Source organism: Pristis pectinata, chromosome 11, assembly GCF_009764475.1.
Source record: "Pristis pectinata isolate sPriPec2 chromosome 11, sPriPec2.1.pri, whole genome shotgun sequence".
Classification (NCBI taxonomy): Eukaryota; Metazoa; Chordata; class Chondrichthyes; order Rhinopristiformes; family Pristidae; genus Pristis; species Pristis pectinata.
Window position 1 is genome coordinate 38,309,829 of NC_067415.1, and position 12,371 is coordinate 38,322,199.

The 12,371-nt window shown below is 38.5% G+C and overlaps 1 protein-coding gene across 1 annotated transcript in view; it reads right to left on the reverse strand.

Annotated features, from left to right (window-relative positions):
- Positions 1 to 9,235: 9,235 nt before the first annotated feature.
- Positions 9,236 to 12,371, reverse strand: part of LOC127575786 (transmembrane protein 182-like) — a 33,041-nt gene continuing 29,905 nt past the window's right edge. The window contains 1 exon segment of the mRNA XM_052025882.1: positions 9,236 to 9,462. Coding sequence (XP_051881842.1) covers positions 9,236 to 9,462 — 227 coding nt within the window.

The following is a 12,371-nucleotide window of genomic DNA, read 5'->3' on the forward strand; positions in this document are numbered from 1 at the left end:
AGCAAGGAGAAGATAGCTAGGACACTGAAAGAGATTTTTGTACCTTGTTTGCCACAGGTAATGTGCCAGAAGACAGGTGATTACCAATGTTGCTCCTTTATGTAAGAAGGGCAGCAGGGATAAGCCAAGTGAGCCTTACATCAGTAGTAAGGAAATTACTGGAGAAATTCTAAAAGATAGCATTTCTGTACGGTTGATGGCAGAGACACCACAAGGATACTCAGCATGGCTTTGTGCAGGGGGAAATCTTGTCTCACTAATTTTATTGAGTTTTTTGAAGAGGTAACTGAGGAGAGTGATGAAGGCAGAGCAGTAGATATTTTCGACATGAACTTAAGTAAGGCATTTGAAAAGGTTCTGCATGGTAGGCCGGTCCAGAAGGTTAAGGCACATGGGATCCCAGATGAGCTGGCTAATTTGATCTAAAATTGGATAGGAGTCAGAAGGTAATGGTAGAAGTCTGTGACTAGTTGTGTACTGCAGTGATCAGTGCTGAGACCTTTGTTGTTTGTGATATATATTAACAACTTGCATGTGAACGTGGGAGGTATGATTAGTAAGTTTACAGATGACACAAAGTTTTGGTGGTGGTGTGAATAGTGAGGAAGCTTGTCTAAGCCTACAGCATGATATAGATCAGATGGAAAGTTGGACAGAATGTTAGCAAATGAATTTAATCTCGACAAGTGTAAGGTGATGCATTTTGGGAAGTCAAATAAGGGTAGGACATGCATAGTAAATGGTAGGGCACTAAGGAAGTTTGAATAAAAGAAGGATCTTGAGGTTCTAATCCGTAGTTCCCAGAAAGTGGCATTACAAGTAGAAGGTAAATAGCATGCTTACCTTCACAGATTGGGGCATAGAATATAAAAGTAGGGACATTTATGTTGCAACTTTATAAAAACACTGCTTACACTACACTTGGAGTACTGTGTGTAGTTCTGGGTGCTGCACTCAAGAAGGATGTGGGGGTGCTGGAGAGAGTGCAGAGAGAGTTCACCAGGAAGTTGCCTGGATTGGAGGACTTTAGTTATGAGGAGAGTTGGATCAGTTGGGCCTTGTTTTCCCTGGAGCGAAGGAGGCTGGGGGTGACCTGATAGAGGTATATAAAATTATAAGAGGTACAGGTAGGGTAGCCAGTCTGAATCTTTTTCCCATGGCAGGGGTATCAAAAACAAGAGGACATAGGTTTAAGGTGAGTGGAAGGAGTTTTAAAGGGGATTTGAGGGGAAAGTTTTTCACACAGAGAGTGGTTCATAGCTGTAGTGAGCTGTCAGAGGAATCAGATGCAGTCATTATGTTTAAGGGGTATTTATACAGGCAATTGAATAGGCAGGGCATAAGAAGATGCTGACCTAATGCAGGCAAATGGGACTAGTTGTAGAGGCCAAAAGGGCCGGCATGGACATGATGGGCTGAAAGTCCTGTTCAGGGGGCTATACAGCTCTAAGTGTCAGAGTGGATTTATGGAAGAAATACAGTTGATGTGGTATATATGAATTTCCTGATGGTTTTTTGATAGAGTGCCACACAATAACTTGCCATCAAGGCTGAAAGCCATGGAAGAAAATCATAGAAAATTGACTTTGTGACAAGATGAGCAGCTGTGCAAGGTTGTCTTTTTCTGTACCAGAGGGGAGAGTACGGTGGAGTTCCCCAATAGTTGGCTCTAAGACTACATTTTATCTTAATATATATTAGTATAAGTTAAGACATTAAGGGCAAGCACGGTAGTGTAGCAGTTAGTGTAATGCTGTTACAGAGCCAGCAACACAGGTTCAATTCCTGGCCACTGTCTGTAAGGAGTTTTTACGTTCTCCCCCACGTCTGCATGGGTTTCCTCCGGGTGCTCTGGTTTCTTCCCACATTCTAAAAAAAGACATACGAGTTAGGAAGTGTGGGCATGCTATGTTGGCACTGGAAGCGTGGCGACACTTGTGGGCTGCCCCCAGAACGCTCTACGCAAAAGATGCATTTCACTGTGTGTTTCGTATGTACATGTGACTAATAAAGATACCTTATCTTATCTTCTATTAGTGACTTGGATTTGGATGTGCAGGCACAATATCCAAACTTGCAGGTGACTCAAAACCTGGAGGCATAGTAAACAGTGAGGAGGATAGCAATAGGGCATACAGGAGAATATAGACAAGTTGGTGGAATGTGTGGATAGATGGCAGGTGAAACTTAATCCTGAGAACTGTGAAGTGCTGCATTTTGGTTGGAAGAATGGGAAGAGGTATTATAAACAAAAGAGCACAATTCTGAAATAGGGTGCAATAACAGAGAGATCCAGGGTTATATGTGCATTGTTTGTTGAAAGTTAGAGGGCAATTTGTGAGAATGGCTAAAAAATGGCATATTGCAATCATAGAGGCAAATAGTCATAGAGCTATACAGTAAGGAAACAGGCCCTTTGGCCCAACTTGTCTGTGCTGACCAAGTTGCCTAACTGAGCTAGTCCCATTTGCCTGCATTTGGCCCATACCTTTCCTATCCATGTACCTGTCCAAATGTCTTTTAAATATCATAATTGTACCAGTCTCTACCACTTCCCTTGGCAGCTCGTTCCATATACCCACCACCCTCTGTATGACAAACTTGCCCCTCAGGTCCCTTTTAAATCATTCAAAATGTCTGTAGAACTGAATTGCCAAATATGAAGGACAGTTCAAACATTGCTCCAGCTGAGCAATTAGCAAGAGCTAATGGGAAAGCCACCTGTCCTGAGATGCTTCGAAGCAAGGAGTTTAAATACATCAGCTAAGCATGGAAGTCAGTGGGTTCAAAGTAGGTAATGATCCCGCAAGTTAACTCGCCATTCCTGTGTCTGAACTATGCCCTGCCCTACCAAGTCCAAATATTTTAGAAGAATAATTTGCCAATTGCTGTCTAGAAATAACATCTTGAATTATTTGCAACTTAGTAGCAAATTAGTTTTAATAAATTTATTTGGAACTCAGTCTCAGTAACAAATTACTTTTAATAAATTTATTGCAGAACCTATCTCTCCCAAGAGGCTTGCATTCAAAATGCTTAAAATGCTCCAGTTAAATGAGGAAGTCAGTGAGGTGAAACTGGCTTCCCAGCATACATGTTTTTGAAGGTTAACTTCCTATTCCTGTACCCAAATCCAAGAGTTGCTGCCATGGTTTACAAATATTTTGATAAAATTATTTTCTAATTACACCCTGGAGCAGTTGTAACACCTTTTTTTATCAACAAGGAAGAAATAAATTCCAGGGAAGAGACCAAATAAATTACACTTTATAAAATGTCAGGTCACTGAGAGGGGCAAATTGTTTAACAGCTCTGTCAAAAAACTATATAGGGAAGCTGTGCTATCCATTACAAAAATAAAACAAGTTGAATTTCTGCCCCAATTTTCCTTATATACCTTACATAAGTGGCTTGGTAATCACAACAAATACACACGTCTGTTTAAATGAATAAAGAATATGTAAATTCTAGAGTAAGCTGTTCAGGAGTAATGCCCTCTTGCCATGAATGGTAGTAGCCTGAGCTAACAAGCTGTACAGCAACTGTGAAGGCATTCACCGTGTGCCAGTCATAAGGGTGCAAATACTGTTGTTACAGGAAAGGACAAGCAGGTATTTGCCCTACAGACCAATGGTACTCCTTAAGTAGAAATATCAGATGGCATTTTAATCTCAGGACAAGCATACAGAAGTCACTCATCCAGCAGCGCGTTTGAGCATTTATTAAATGGCTGAAGAATTCTAGGCTATTTTCAGTTTTATTGGAACAGAAGATTGTATGACCACTGAATTATGTCCTTCACCTCGAAATTCCAGATGCAATTGCCAGAAGAAACCCTAGCAATACAAGTCAACTGGTGTCATGTTTCAAACTTTAGGTGTCAGGAAATGTTTCCCAGTGATGTGAAGAAATAATGAAACACAAATTGTCCTTCACCCCTGATTGTTTTCAAAGAGTGATCCACATCTGTTCAATGCCTTTGAGTGGAAATGTTGGGATCAACTAAAGGCAAATTAAAAATACTTTATCAATAACTTTTATTTTGTTTTTTCAATCAATCAAAATATAGAATCCTATAGCATCATACATTGTAAAGGAAGGCACTCACATAGCTACCTCTACCACACCAGTAAAGTACAGTATGTATGCAATCAAAATCTGGTGACTCCACAGCATATAACACTTGTACTGTATTCTAGGTTTTGGCAAGGTAGAAGAGTTTCAATGTAAGGATGGAGATATTCAGCAGAATAATCGCAGGTTTTAAATGATTACTTTATAAGGACAGATTACATAAACATTGCTTGTGAACTGGAGCAGTGAAAGTGTTCGAAATAAGGATTCAGCACTGAAGACTATGAATGTTTGGGATCTGATGGTTTCCATTAACAGGGTTTGAAACTATTGAAGAAAACTACTGAAGCTCTAGCCAAAAGAATCCAAAGCTTCATAACTTGTCCCTTTAAATTGTGGAATTGTGAAAATAATCATTTAAAAAAGACAAGGTGAAATTATAAGAAAATAAATGAACTATATCAGAATCCGTTATTAAGAACATACAAATTAGGAGCAGGAGTAAGTCATGTGGGCCCTAAGGATCATGATTCAATTGTAGCTGATTCAATTGTAACCTCAACTCTGCATTCCCATTTACCCAACATTGTACATTGACTCATAAAGCTATGCTCCCTTTCCACAGAACAACTTGGTGAAACATGATATGACTAAGGAAAGAACAGAAATAAAAGGATTAAACTTCCATATTTTGAAAGGAATAGAGCTACCTGGAGCAATTGATTTTTTCCCATTATTGGTTGACATTTACTTCGGGCTGTAAAATCAGAACCACTGTTAGAGAACAAAAACAATATTGAAATGTAACCTTACTTGTCATAGAATGACTTTGGATAAAATACTTGCTTTTACATAGCATCTTTCTTCAATGTGTTCCAGAAAATTTGGAAGCCTATTAGGCACTTTTTGACATCTAGGACTGAGGTAATGTTTGAAGCATGGTAACCAATTTATGTAGCAATGCCCAACAACAAGTATTGACCAAATAAACATTTCAAAGTTAATGTTAGTTGAGAGATGAACTTTTGCCATGAGACCAGGTGAAACTGCTGAAATAGTGGCATCTGGTGAACCAGAAACCTCCGAGAGTGCAACACTCCCTCAGGACTGCACTGGAATATCAAGCTGGATTTTGTGCACAGGTCACTGGGATAAGATTTGTACACATAGCCACCTGAATCAAAGGTGAAAGAGCTAATATAGAGTCCTCAATGATTTGCATTATCACCCATAGAACTGCCAAGAATGTCCTTATTTATTAATTCATGCTATGTGAAAATTGATGGCAATTAATTTTTATGCCTATCCCTAAATGCATTTGAATCGAGGAGGCAATTGAGAGCCAATCATATTGGTGGGCCTGGAAGAACATATGGGCTAGACCAGGTAAGGATGACAGAGTTTCCTCTCCGAAGGGCATTATTGAACCAGATGGGTGTTTACAACAAACCATGGCTATTGGTTGCAAAATTGCAAATTTATTTAATTTCCACCCCTGTTATTGGTAGGATCAAATCCATGTGCCTGTCCTGAATTTTGCCTACTAGTCAAAATAAACATCCTTTTCCTTACTTTTGGTTTAATTTTAGCAAGTAAAACTTCTGCTGATTGATAGACTTCCTCTACATAATAACAGGAAATGAAACTGAAGTAATCTAAAATGTTGAACTTTTCAGTAATGCAATTACTTTTTGTTGGTTTCTACAACTTTCTGGTAAAAAAAATTGTTGTGTAAAACTTGTTTCTAAAAATGAATGGGGAAAGTATGAACAAGACATCAGTTGCAAATATTTTATTGAGATGATTTCCCAACTGTTGAAGGGAACAATTGCCTCAAATTATTTTAATAAATAACAAAGAAAAGCAAACTCAGCCACACGGCATAAATCTGAGACATTCTAATATGTAAACAATTCAAAGAAGTTCAATAGGATAATTGCTTTATAGTTCTGTTGAGAAATATTTAAAGGAAAATCACAAAACTCAAACAAATAGATTGTGTAAACATGCATATTATGGAAATATATCCTTTCAATATTTTGACTGAGTTTCTTGGTGATCGTGACAAGTAAAAAGTACATCAATTTCATTGAATAAAGAAAATGAAAAGTATGATTCTGTAAAAATGTCATAATATTGCTACATGTTTAGACCCACCAAAGGTTTATTCTATATACTTATTATATGACTCACAGATCCATTCCATGCCTACCTCAACAAAACAACTGGACATATTTTCCAAGACACAGTGGAGAGCTACATTGCTATTTTTCACTTTGTACCTCAGTGTGAATTTATCCAGCTTGCCTTCAAGAGAAATTGGGTGATTCTTCAATTTTGTTACTCAGATTGTAACTTTGCAGAAAGGATTGTACTCCTTGTGTAGAAACAGCTTAATTAAATGGACCAAAAACAGCTGGGTTGTCTAATGTGCAATTGATCCATTTTACCAGATGACCAGTCAGTCTTAGCCATAACACAGGATTTTTTTCTCTATGGTATATGTTGAAAAATTTGCATAATTTTACATCAAATAACAGAATACTTCCAAACTTATCCATGATTCCAACAATATGACAAGGAATTCCCTTGGGACTTCTCCTGGTCAATTTGTCCATCAGAGGAATATCAGTGGAGACCACACTGATTTGTGGAGATGAGATTTCTGCCAATCCCTACCAAAGTTACAGGAGCTGACCAGGTAATCTCCTGAGGAAATTCACTTCTGCTTTGCCAGGGATAATTATTTTAAAAGCAAAAATAGTTCCTCTGTATGGTGCCATATTATCATTTGCTCATGTAAGCTGGCAAAGCAACCAGAAAGGGTTCTGCCTGTCAATGTGTAATATCTGAGCCAGAAGGAAATAAGTTCTTCAACAGCAAAATAAATGACCATCAATCAAAAATTAAGTTGATTTCAGGTTAGTCCTAAAAATACATCTGAAAAAGCAGTGTATTCCCAATTGTTGTGAAATTGATATGAGAATAGAAATATTTGATTTAAGCATGCAATCCCTAAAGCCCATGCCAAGAACAAAGCTAGTTTGCATTTGTCATTTGAACCTTGCATAGGAGACATTTTTTGAATAAAAAAATAAACTACACTTGATTCCAAATGGTGAGTCACGGGAGCTCAAAGTTCTCTTAAGCCATGATGGAAATGTGATACTTGGAGTGTCTGCTGAAGATATCCAAGAGTGAAATATGATAATAGTTGTCATCTACAATTTTGTTCTCCCCATGGAATATTCTGAACTGTGCAGGACACAGAAATCTATTTCATACAAGCTGTGGTGGAAGTCACTCACATTATCACTGTCACTGCACCAGATCTGATCAAAAAATATATAAACACTCACATAGAATATAAACCCAAAGGATGATGTATCTCTGTGACGTACACTAAAAAAGTATCGGAAAGAACACATCTCTGATAAATATGGGGCAAATTAAACCGAAGAAGCACCAAGATATACGTAATGTCGTAACTATCAGGCATACTATGACGGATGAGACATTTTGTAGAAATCCATGGCAGAGACAAATTCTCTTTCACAAACGAGCTCATTATGCTGCATCAATGAATGATTTGACTATAATTCATCATAAATGAAACAAATGATTGCAAGTTCAACCTCCAAGACTTAGCAACATAGGAAATGCTTGAAAATGCTTCAGTTCACATTGTCTAACATTCAAGTAACCCTGCAGTCTGAGCTAGGAAGTCTCGGAGAGAACATACAACCTATGGTGATTGAATGAAATTCTAAACACTATATAAAGTGGTATTTTCTCAAACATTACCAACACTAATGATTAGGTACTAATCAAAATGGTGCAAGCAGGGGATCTTAGATACAGGACATTTGATCTAAGGTTATTGGCATATCTCTTTCTCAGTTCTTACAATGAGTATTTGAGACATTTCCTTGTGCTGATCATTCAGCCAATCTGTATGAATAAACTAAAATGCCCAATTGAGTGAACCTCCATCACCATTGATAATCACTGAAATAGTGTTGTAGAAGGTACTACCAGTGTATGTAAGGTAAGTGGATTTCATGCATTAACTACACACATTACACAGTCATGCAAAATTCTTCATTTTCCTAAATAAACAAAGATCTTTACATTGCTCCTTCTAAGATAAGATCTTCTGACTAGAGAGCAGTAGTTTCTTGCGATGAGAATAGTTGCCAAATAACTAAAGGGAATAGATAGCCTGTCTTGTAATCATCTTGAACAAATCTATGCACTGATTTCTCTCTGTCCTTGCTTGGTACAGTAACTCCAGTATATGACCTGAAATTGAGATGTTTCTTGGCTGGGAACAGGAACTTGCATTCCAACCTCACATTCATTCTACCTTTGGCCATCAATTTAATTAACTGAGTAGTTCACTGTTCTGTCCTCTTGTTCGAATTAACAACTGTTTTATTCCATTGGCACCTGTTTTGAGTTGTATGTGTGGGTGACACCTGAACAGAAATATACAAACATTAAATGATCAAAATTTGCAAAACAACCCACTATATTTCATTTTCCCATCAGTCAATTATGAGCTGAAGTGGAACTTTTAGATTAGTTCACAAATGAATTCCCTTTGTCATAAATCTACAGTAACTGGTGAATATCATCTCCAATGGATAACTGGTTTTAGTGTGGAAATCAACACCGTTGTTGGTATCATATACATTGAAAGTAATATCAGCAACCCAAAGATTATGCCAAGATTGCTAATTATTTAAACCATTGCAAGTATTGCATTCAGCTGTCTCTTAATATTTGCCTTTGGAGAAATCAAGAGAAAATGAATTCCTTATTGTACAGCCATCAATCAATTATAACCTACCAAGCAAACAACACTATCTCTTTAACTATTATATAAGATGGGATTATTATTTTTTCAAACTAACACTGCAAGGCTTTAAAATAGTTGGTTTGAGATTATTTTTAATTTTTCAGCAATTTCATTTTTGCACCTACATCTAAATGGTTAACAAGTCAAAAGATTGTTCATGGTACACCATGTGAAGAAAATCACCAGAATGCTGTTTGAAGATACAGACAAATTAATTTTCTGTTCTAATGTGAACATTTGGCAAACTCTTTTTGTATTAAGAGCATTGATTTCTAATTTTTAATGCACAAAAGTTGTCTTTTAATCATATTGAATTTGAATGGTGTGGCCAGCAAGAAGGAACAGTAAGCCTGCCAGTAAGGAGAAGAATATCCAATGGGGTGCAAGTATGAAAGACCATCCATACTGAATGCTGAGGTCAAAATCAAAACAGAGCTGCGTTCTCTGTTTCTGAATGTATTCTTGAATATCAATGACAGTTTCAATCCAGATAACGTACATAATGACCAGTATTGTGAATAAAATACCTGGAAGGAAAAGAAAATAAATTAATTTCTTTTTAAATTATTTGCTTTCAATGTCACTTTTTTAAATACTATTTTCTCTAAGTTCACTCTATCCCATTACCACCATCAGCTTGGAGTAATTGATTGCTCTTCATTCTCTGACAGCCAGGAGAGCTGCAGATTCTAACTAAATTTAGTTGCATAAGGTATATTTTAGCCCAGCTCAATGTTTTGCTCTGGGAAGAAACAAATATAAAAGGAGTTTGAATACAGGATAAAATTGAGAGAAACATGCAACATGACATTTTTGCTGCTGTTTTTAAGAGAAACATAAGGGAGAAAGTAGGGGTGTGTTGGGTAAAGTCCAGAAATCCCCAGGATATGAATATGACAATGAAACTTCATTATCATTTCTTAATTTGGATATGCATTTAGAGTCATAGAGTTGTACGGCACAGAAATGGGCCTTTTGGCCCACCATGTCCTAGCTAACCATTCTGCCCATCTACACCAATCTCATTTGCCCACATTAGATCTGTATTTTGGGAGAGCCGCAGGTCAAAGTCTGGAGCTGGAGGTCACTTGGGATACTTTCCAACAATTTAGAATTATTGTGTTTCAAAATTTACATAGACAAATTGCTTTACATATAATTTACATAGAATTTAAATTTCCATATATTTGGATCAAGGTATACAAAACTTTGTCAGAGACACAGGATTTGAAGGTGTTTTAAAAGAATAGTAGGTTCTAGAGATAGGAAAATTTAAATGGTGAATCCAGAATGTAGGGCTTATTCACATCCACAAGCAATAGGATGTTGGAAAATCAGGAAACACAACCGGCAAGTTTAGAAGAATGCAGATATCTCAGAGAGCGTAGAGCTGGAGGAAGTTGCATAGGTAGGGAAGGGCAATGACGGATAGAAAACAAGGATAAAGATTCTAAATTCAAGGGGCTGCCTGAATGGGGCTAATATAGGTCAGTCAGTACAGGAGTGATTGGTGAGTGGCACTTTGAAAAAAAAAGAGGCCTGTGTCTGATTTGAATGAACTGAGGTGCATAGAAGTTTCTCCTCTCAGAAGTGAATCTCCGGAATTCTCTGTCCCCAAGGGTGGTAGAGGCCAGATTAAGAGAAATACTTAAGATGCAGATTGATAAATATTTGAAAGATCGAGGAATTGAGAGCAATGGGGGACAGAAGAGGAGTTGAGGCCAGCATTGATCAACTGGATCATATTAAATGGAGGGACCAGGCTTGAGAGGCCTGTTGGCCTATTCCTGCTCCTATTTTCTTATGTTCTTGTGAAATTGATGGCTGATGGGAGGTTGGTGGCTGACTGGGAGGTATCATCAGAAAAAGGCATGGATATGAAGAAGGGAAATAATAGTTAAAAACTGGTTTTATTACTATTCCCTAAACTCTTCAAATCAGCTTTTCTTCAGCAGAGGTTGGTTAAAAGTAAGGCAAAGAATCATTAAATCTTCACAGTGCAAAGCAGAGCCTACCCTCTTCACCACCAATAACATTGATGGGTTCAAGCAATAGAGGCATTTTACATACATTTACACATTCAGTGAGCTATTCAAAGCAATAAAAAACAATAGGAAACTCATAAAATAACTCACAAGAGATGATGGTATTTATAAAAGATGTGAACAGGTATCCAGTAGGACTTTATCTGAACTCTACATAAACTCTATATAAAAGCGTCACGTGGGGGATTTAAAATTAAGAGTCATGAAATGTGACCCAACTGTTATGTACAGGTCTGATACAGCAGTGCTGTGTGTGTGTGTGTGTGTGTGGTGTGTGTGTGTGTGTGTGTGTGTGTGTGTGTGTGTGTGTGTGTGTGTGTGTGTGTGTGTTTGTTTGTTTTCAAGGGAAACCATGCAAACCCCAGTAACTCAACAGTGACAGGAACAGGTGGCTGCAGGAGATAAGTGCTTATTATAGTAAAATTCTAATCTACAAGGCCAGCATTCCCCCCACACCCCCTCCCCAACACCACTCCTCCTCCAACATCCCTCACAGAAATGTTTGGCCAATTTCAGTCTCTCCTTGCTGCCTGGTCACACAGCTCCACTTCCATACAGCCTGCGTCAGGAGTGGGGCAGAGTACACATGTAGGACTCTGTCTACACTTATCGCTGCCTCAGTGAAGGAGCCAACATAATCAAACACCCCTTCCGCCCTGATCATTCTCTCTTCTCCGCCCTCTCTGTTGGGCAGAAGATACAAAAAAGCTTGAAAATACACACCTCCAGGCTTAAGGACAGCTTCTATCCCGCCTGCTATAAGGCTCTTGAACAAACCTCTTGTACAAGGAAGGTGAACTCTTGATCTCACAATCTATGTTGTTGTGACCCTTGCACTTTATTGTCCGCCTGCTTGGCACTTTCTCTGTAACTGTAACATTATATTCTGCATTCTGTTATTGCTTTTCCCTTGTACTACTTCGATGTACTGATGGTTTGGAATGATCTGTATGGATAGCATGCAGAACAATGTTTTTCACGGTTCATGTGACAATAATGAACCAATTACCAATTAGAAACACCTATAACTTATGGCCGCCTTTGTACATACAAATGAGCATTAGGGAGACTGGTGGGATGGATGGGGATGGATTTGTTGGCTGCTGCGGTGCTGCAGGCATCTTCTACTGGGTGGTAACAGAGCACTTCTGTGCACCTCCTCTCCCCACCCCTTCCCCAACCCCTCCAAGCTGCAACAATCGGGGGCTGGGTTGAGCCAAGTAGAGCTGGGAATGCTGAGCGACTCATTCATTCACTCACCAGGTCAGTGAGGCCGGCTGACGGCCACTCTTCCCGTGCCTGCTCGCTCTCCCGTCACAGCTGTTTCTCTGATCCTCTCCCACACACTGTCTTTGTTCAGTTCCACCTTACGGACAGTTCGGGTTACAGAC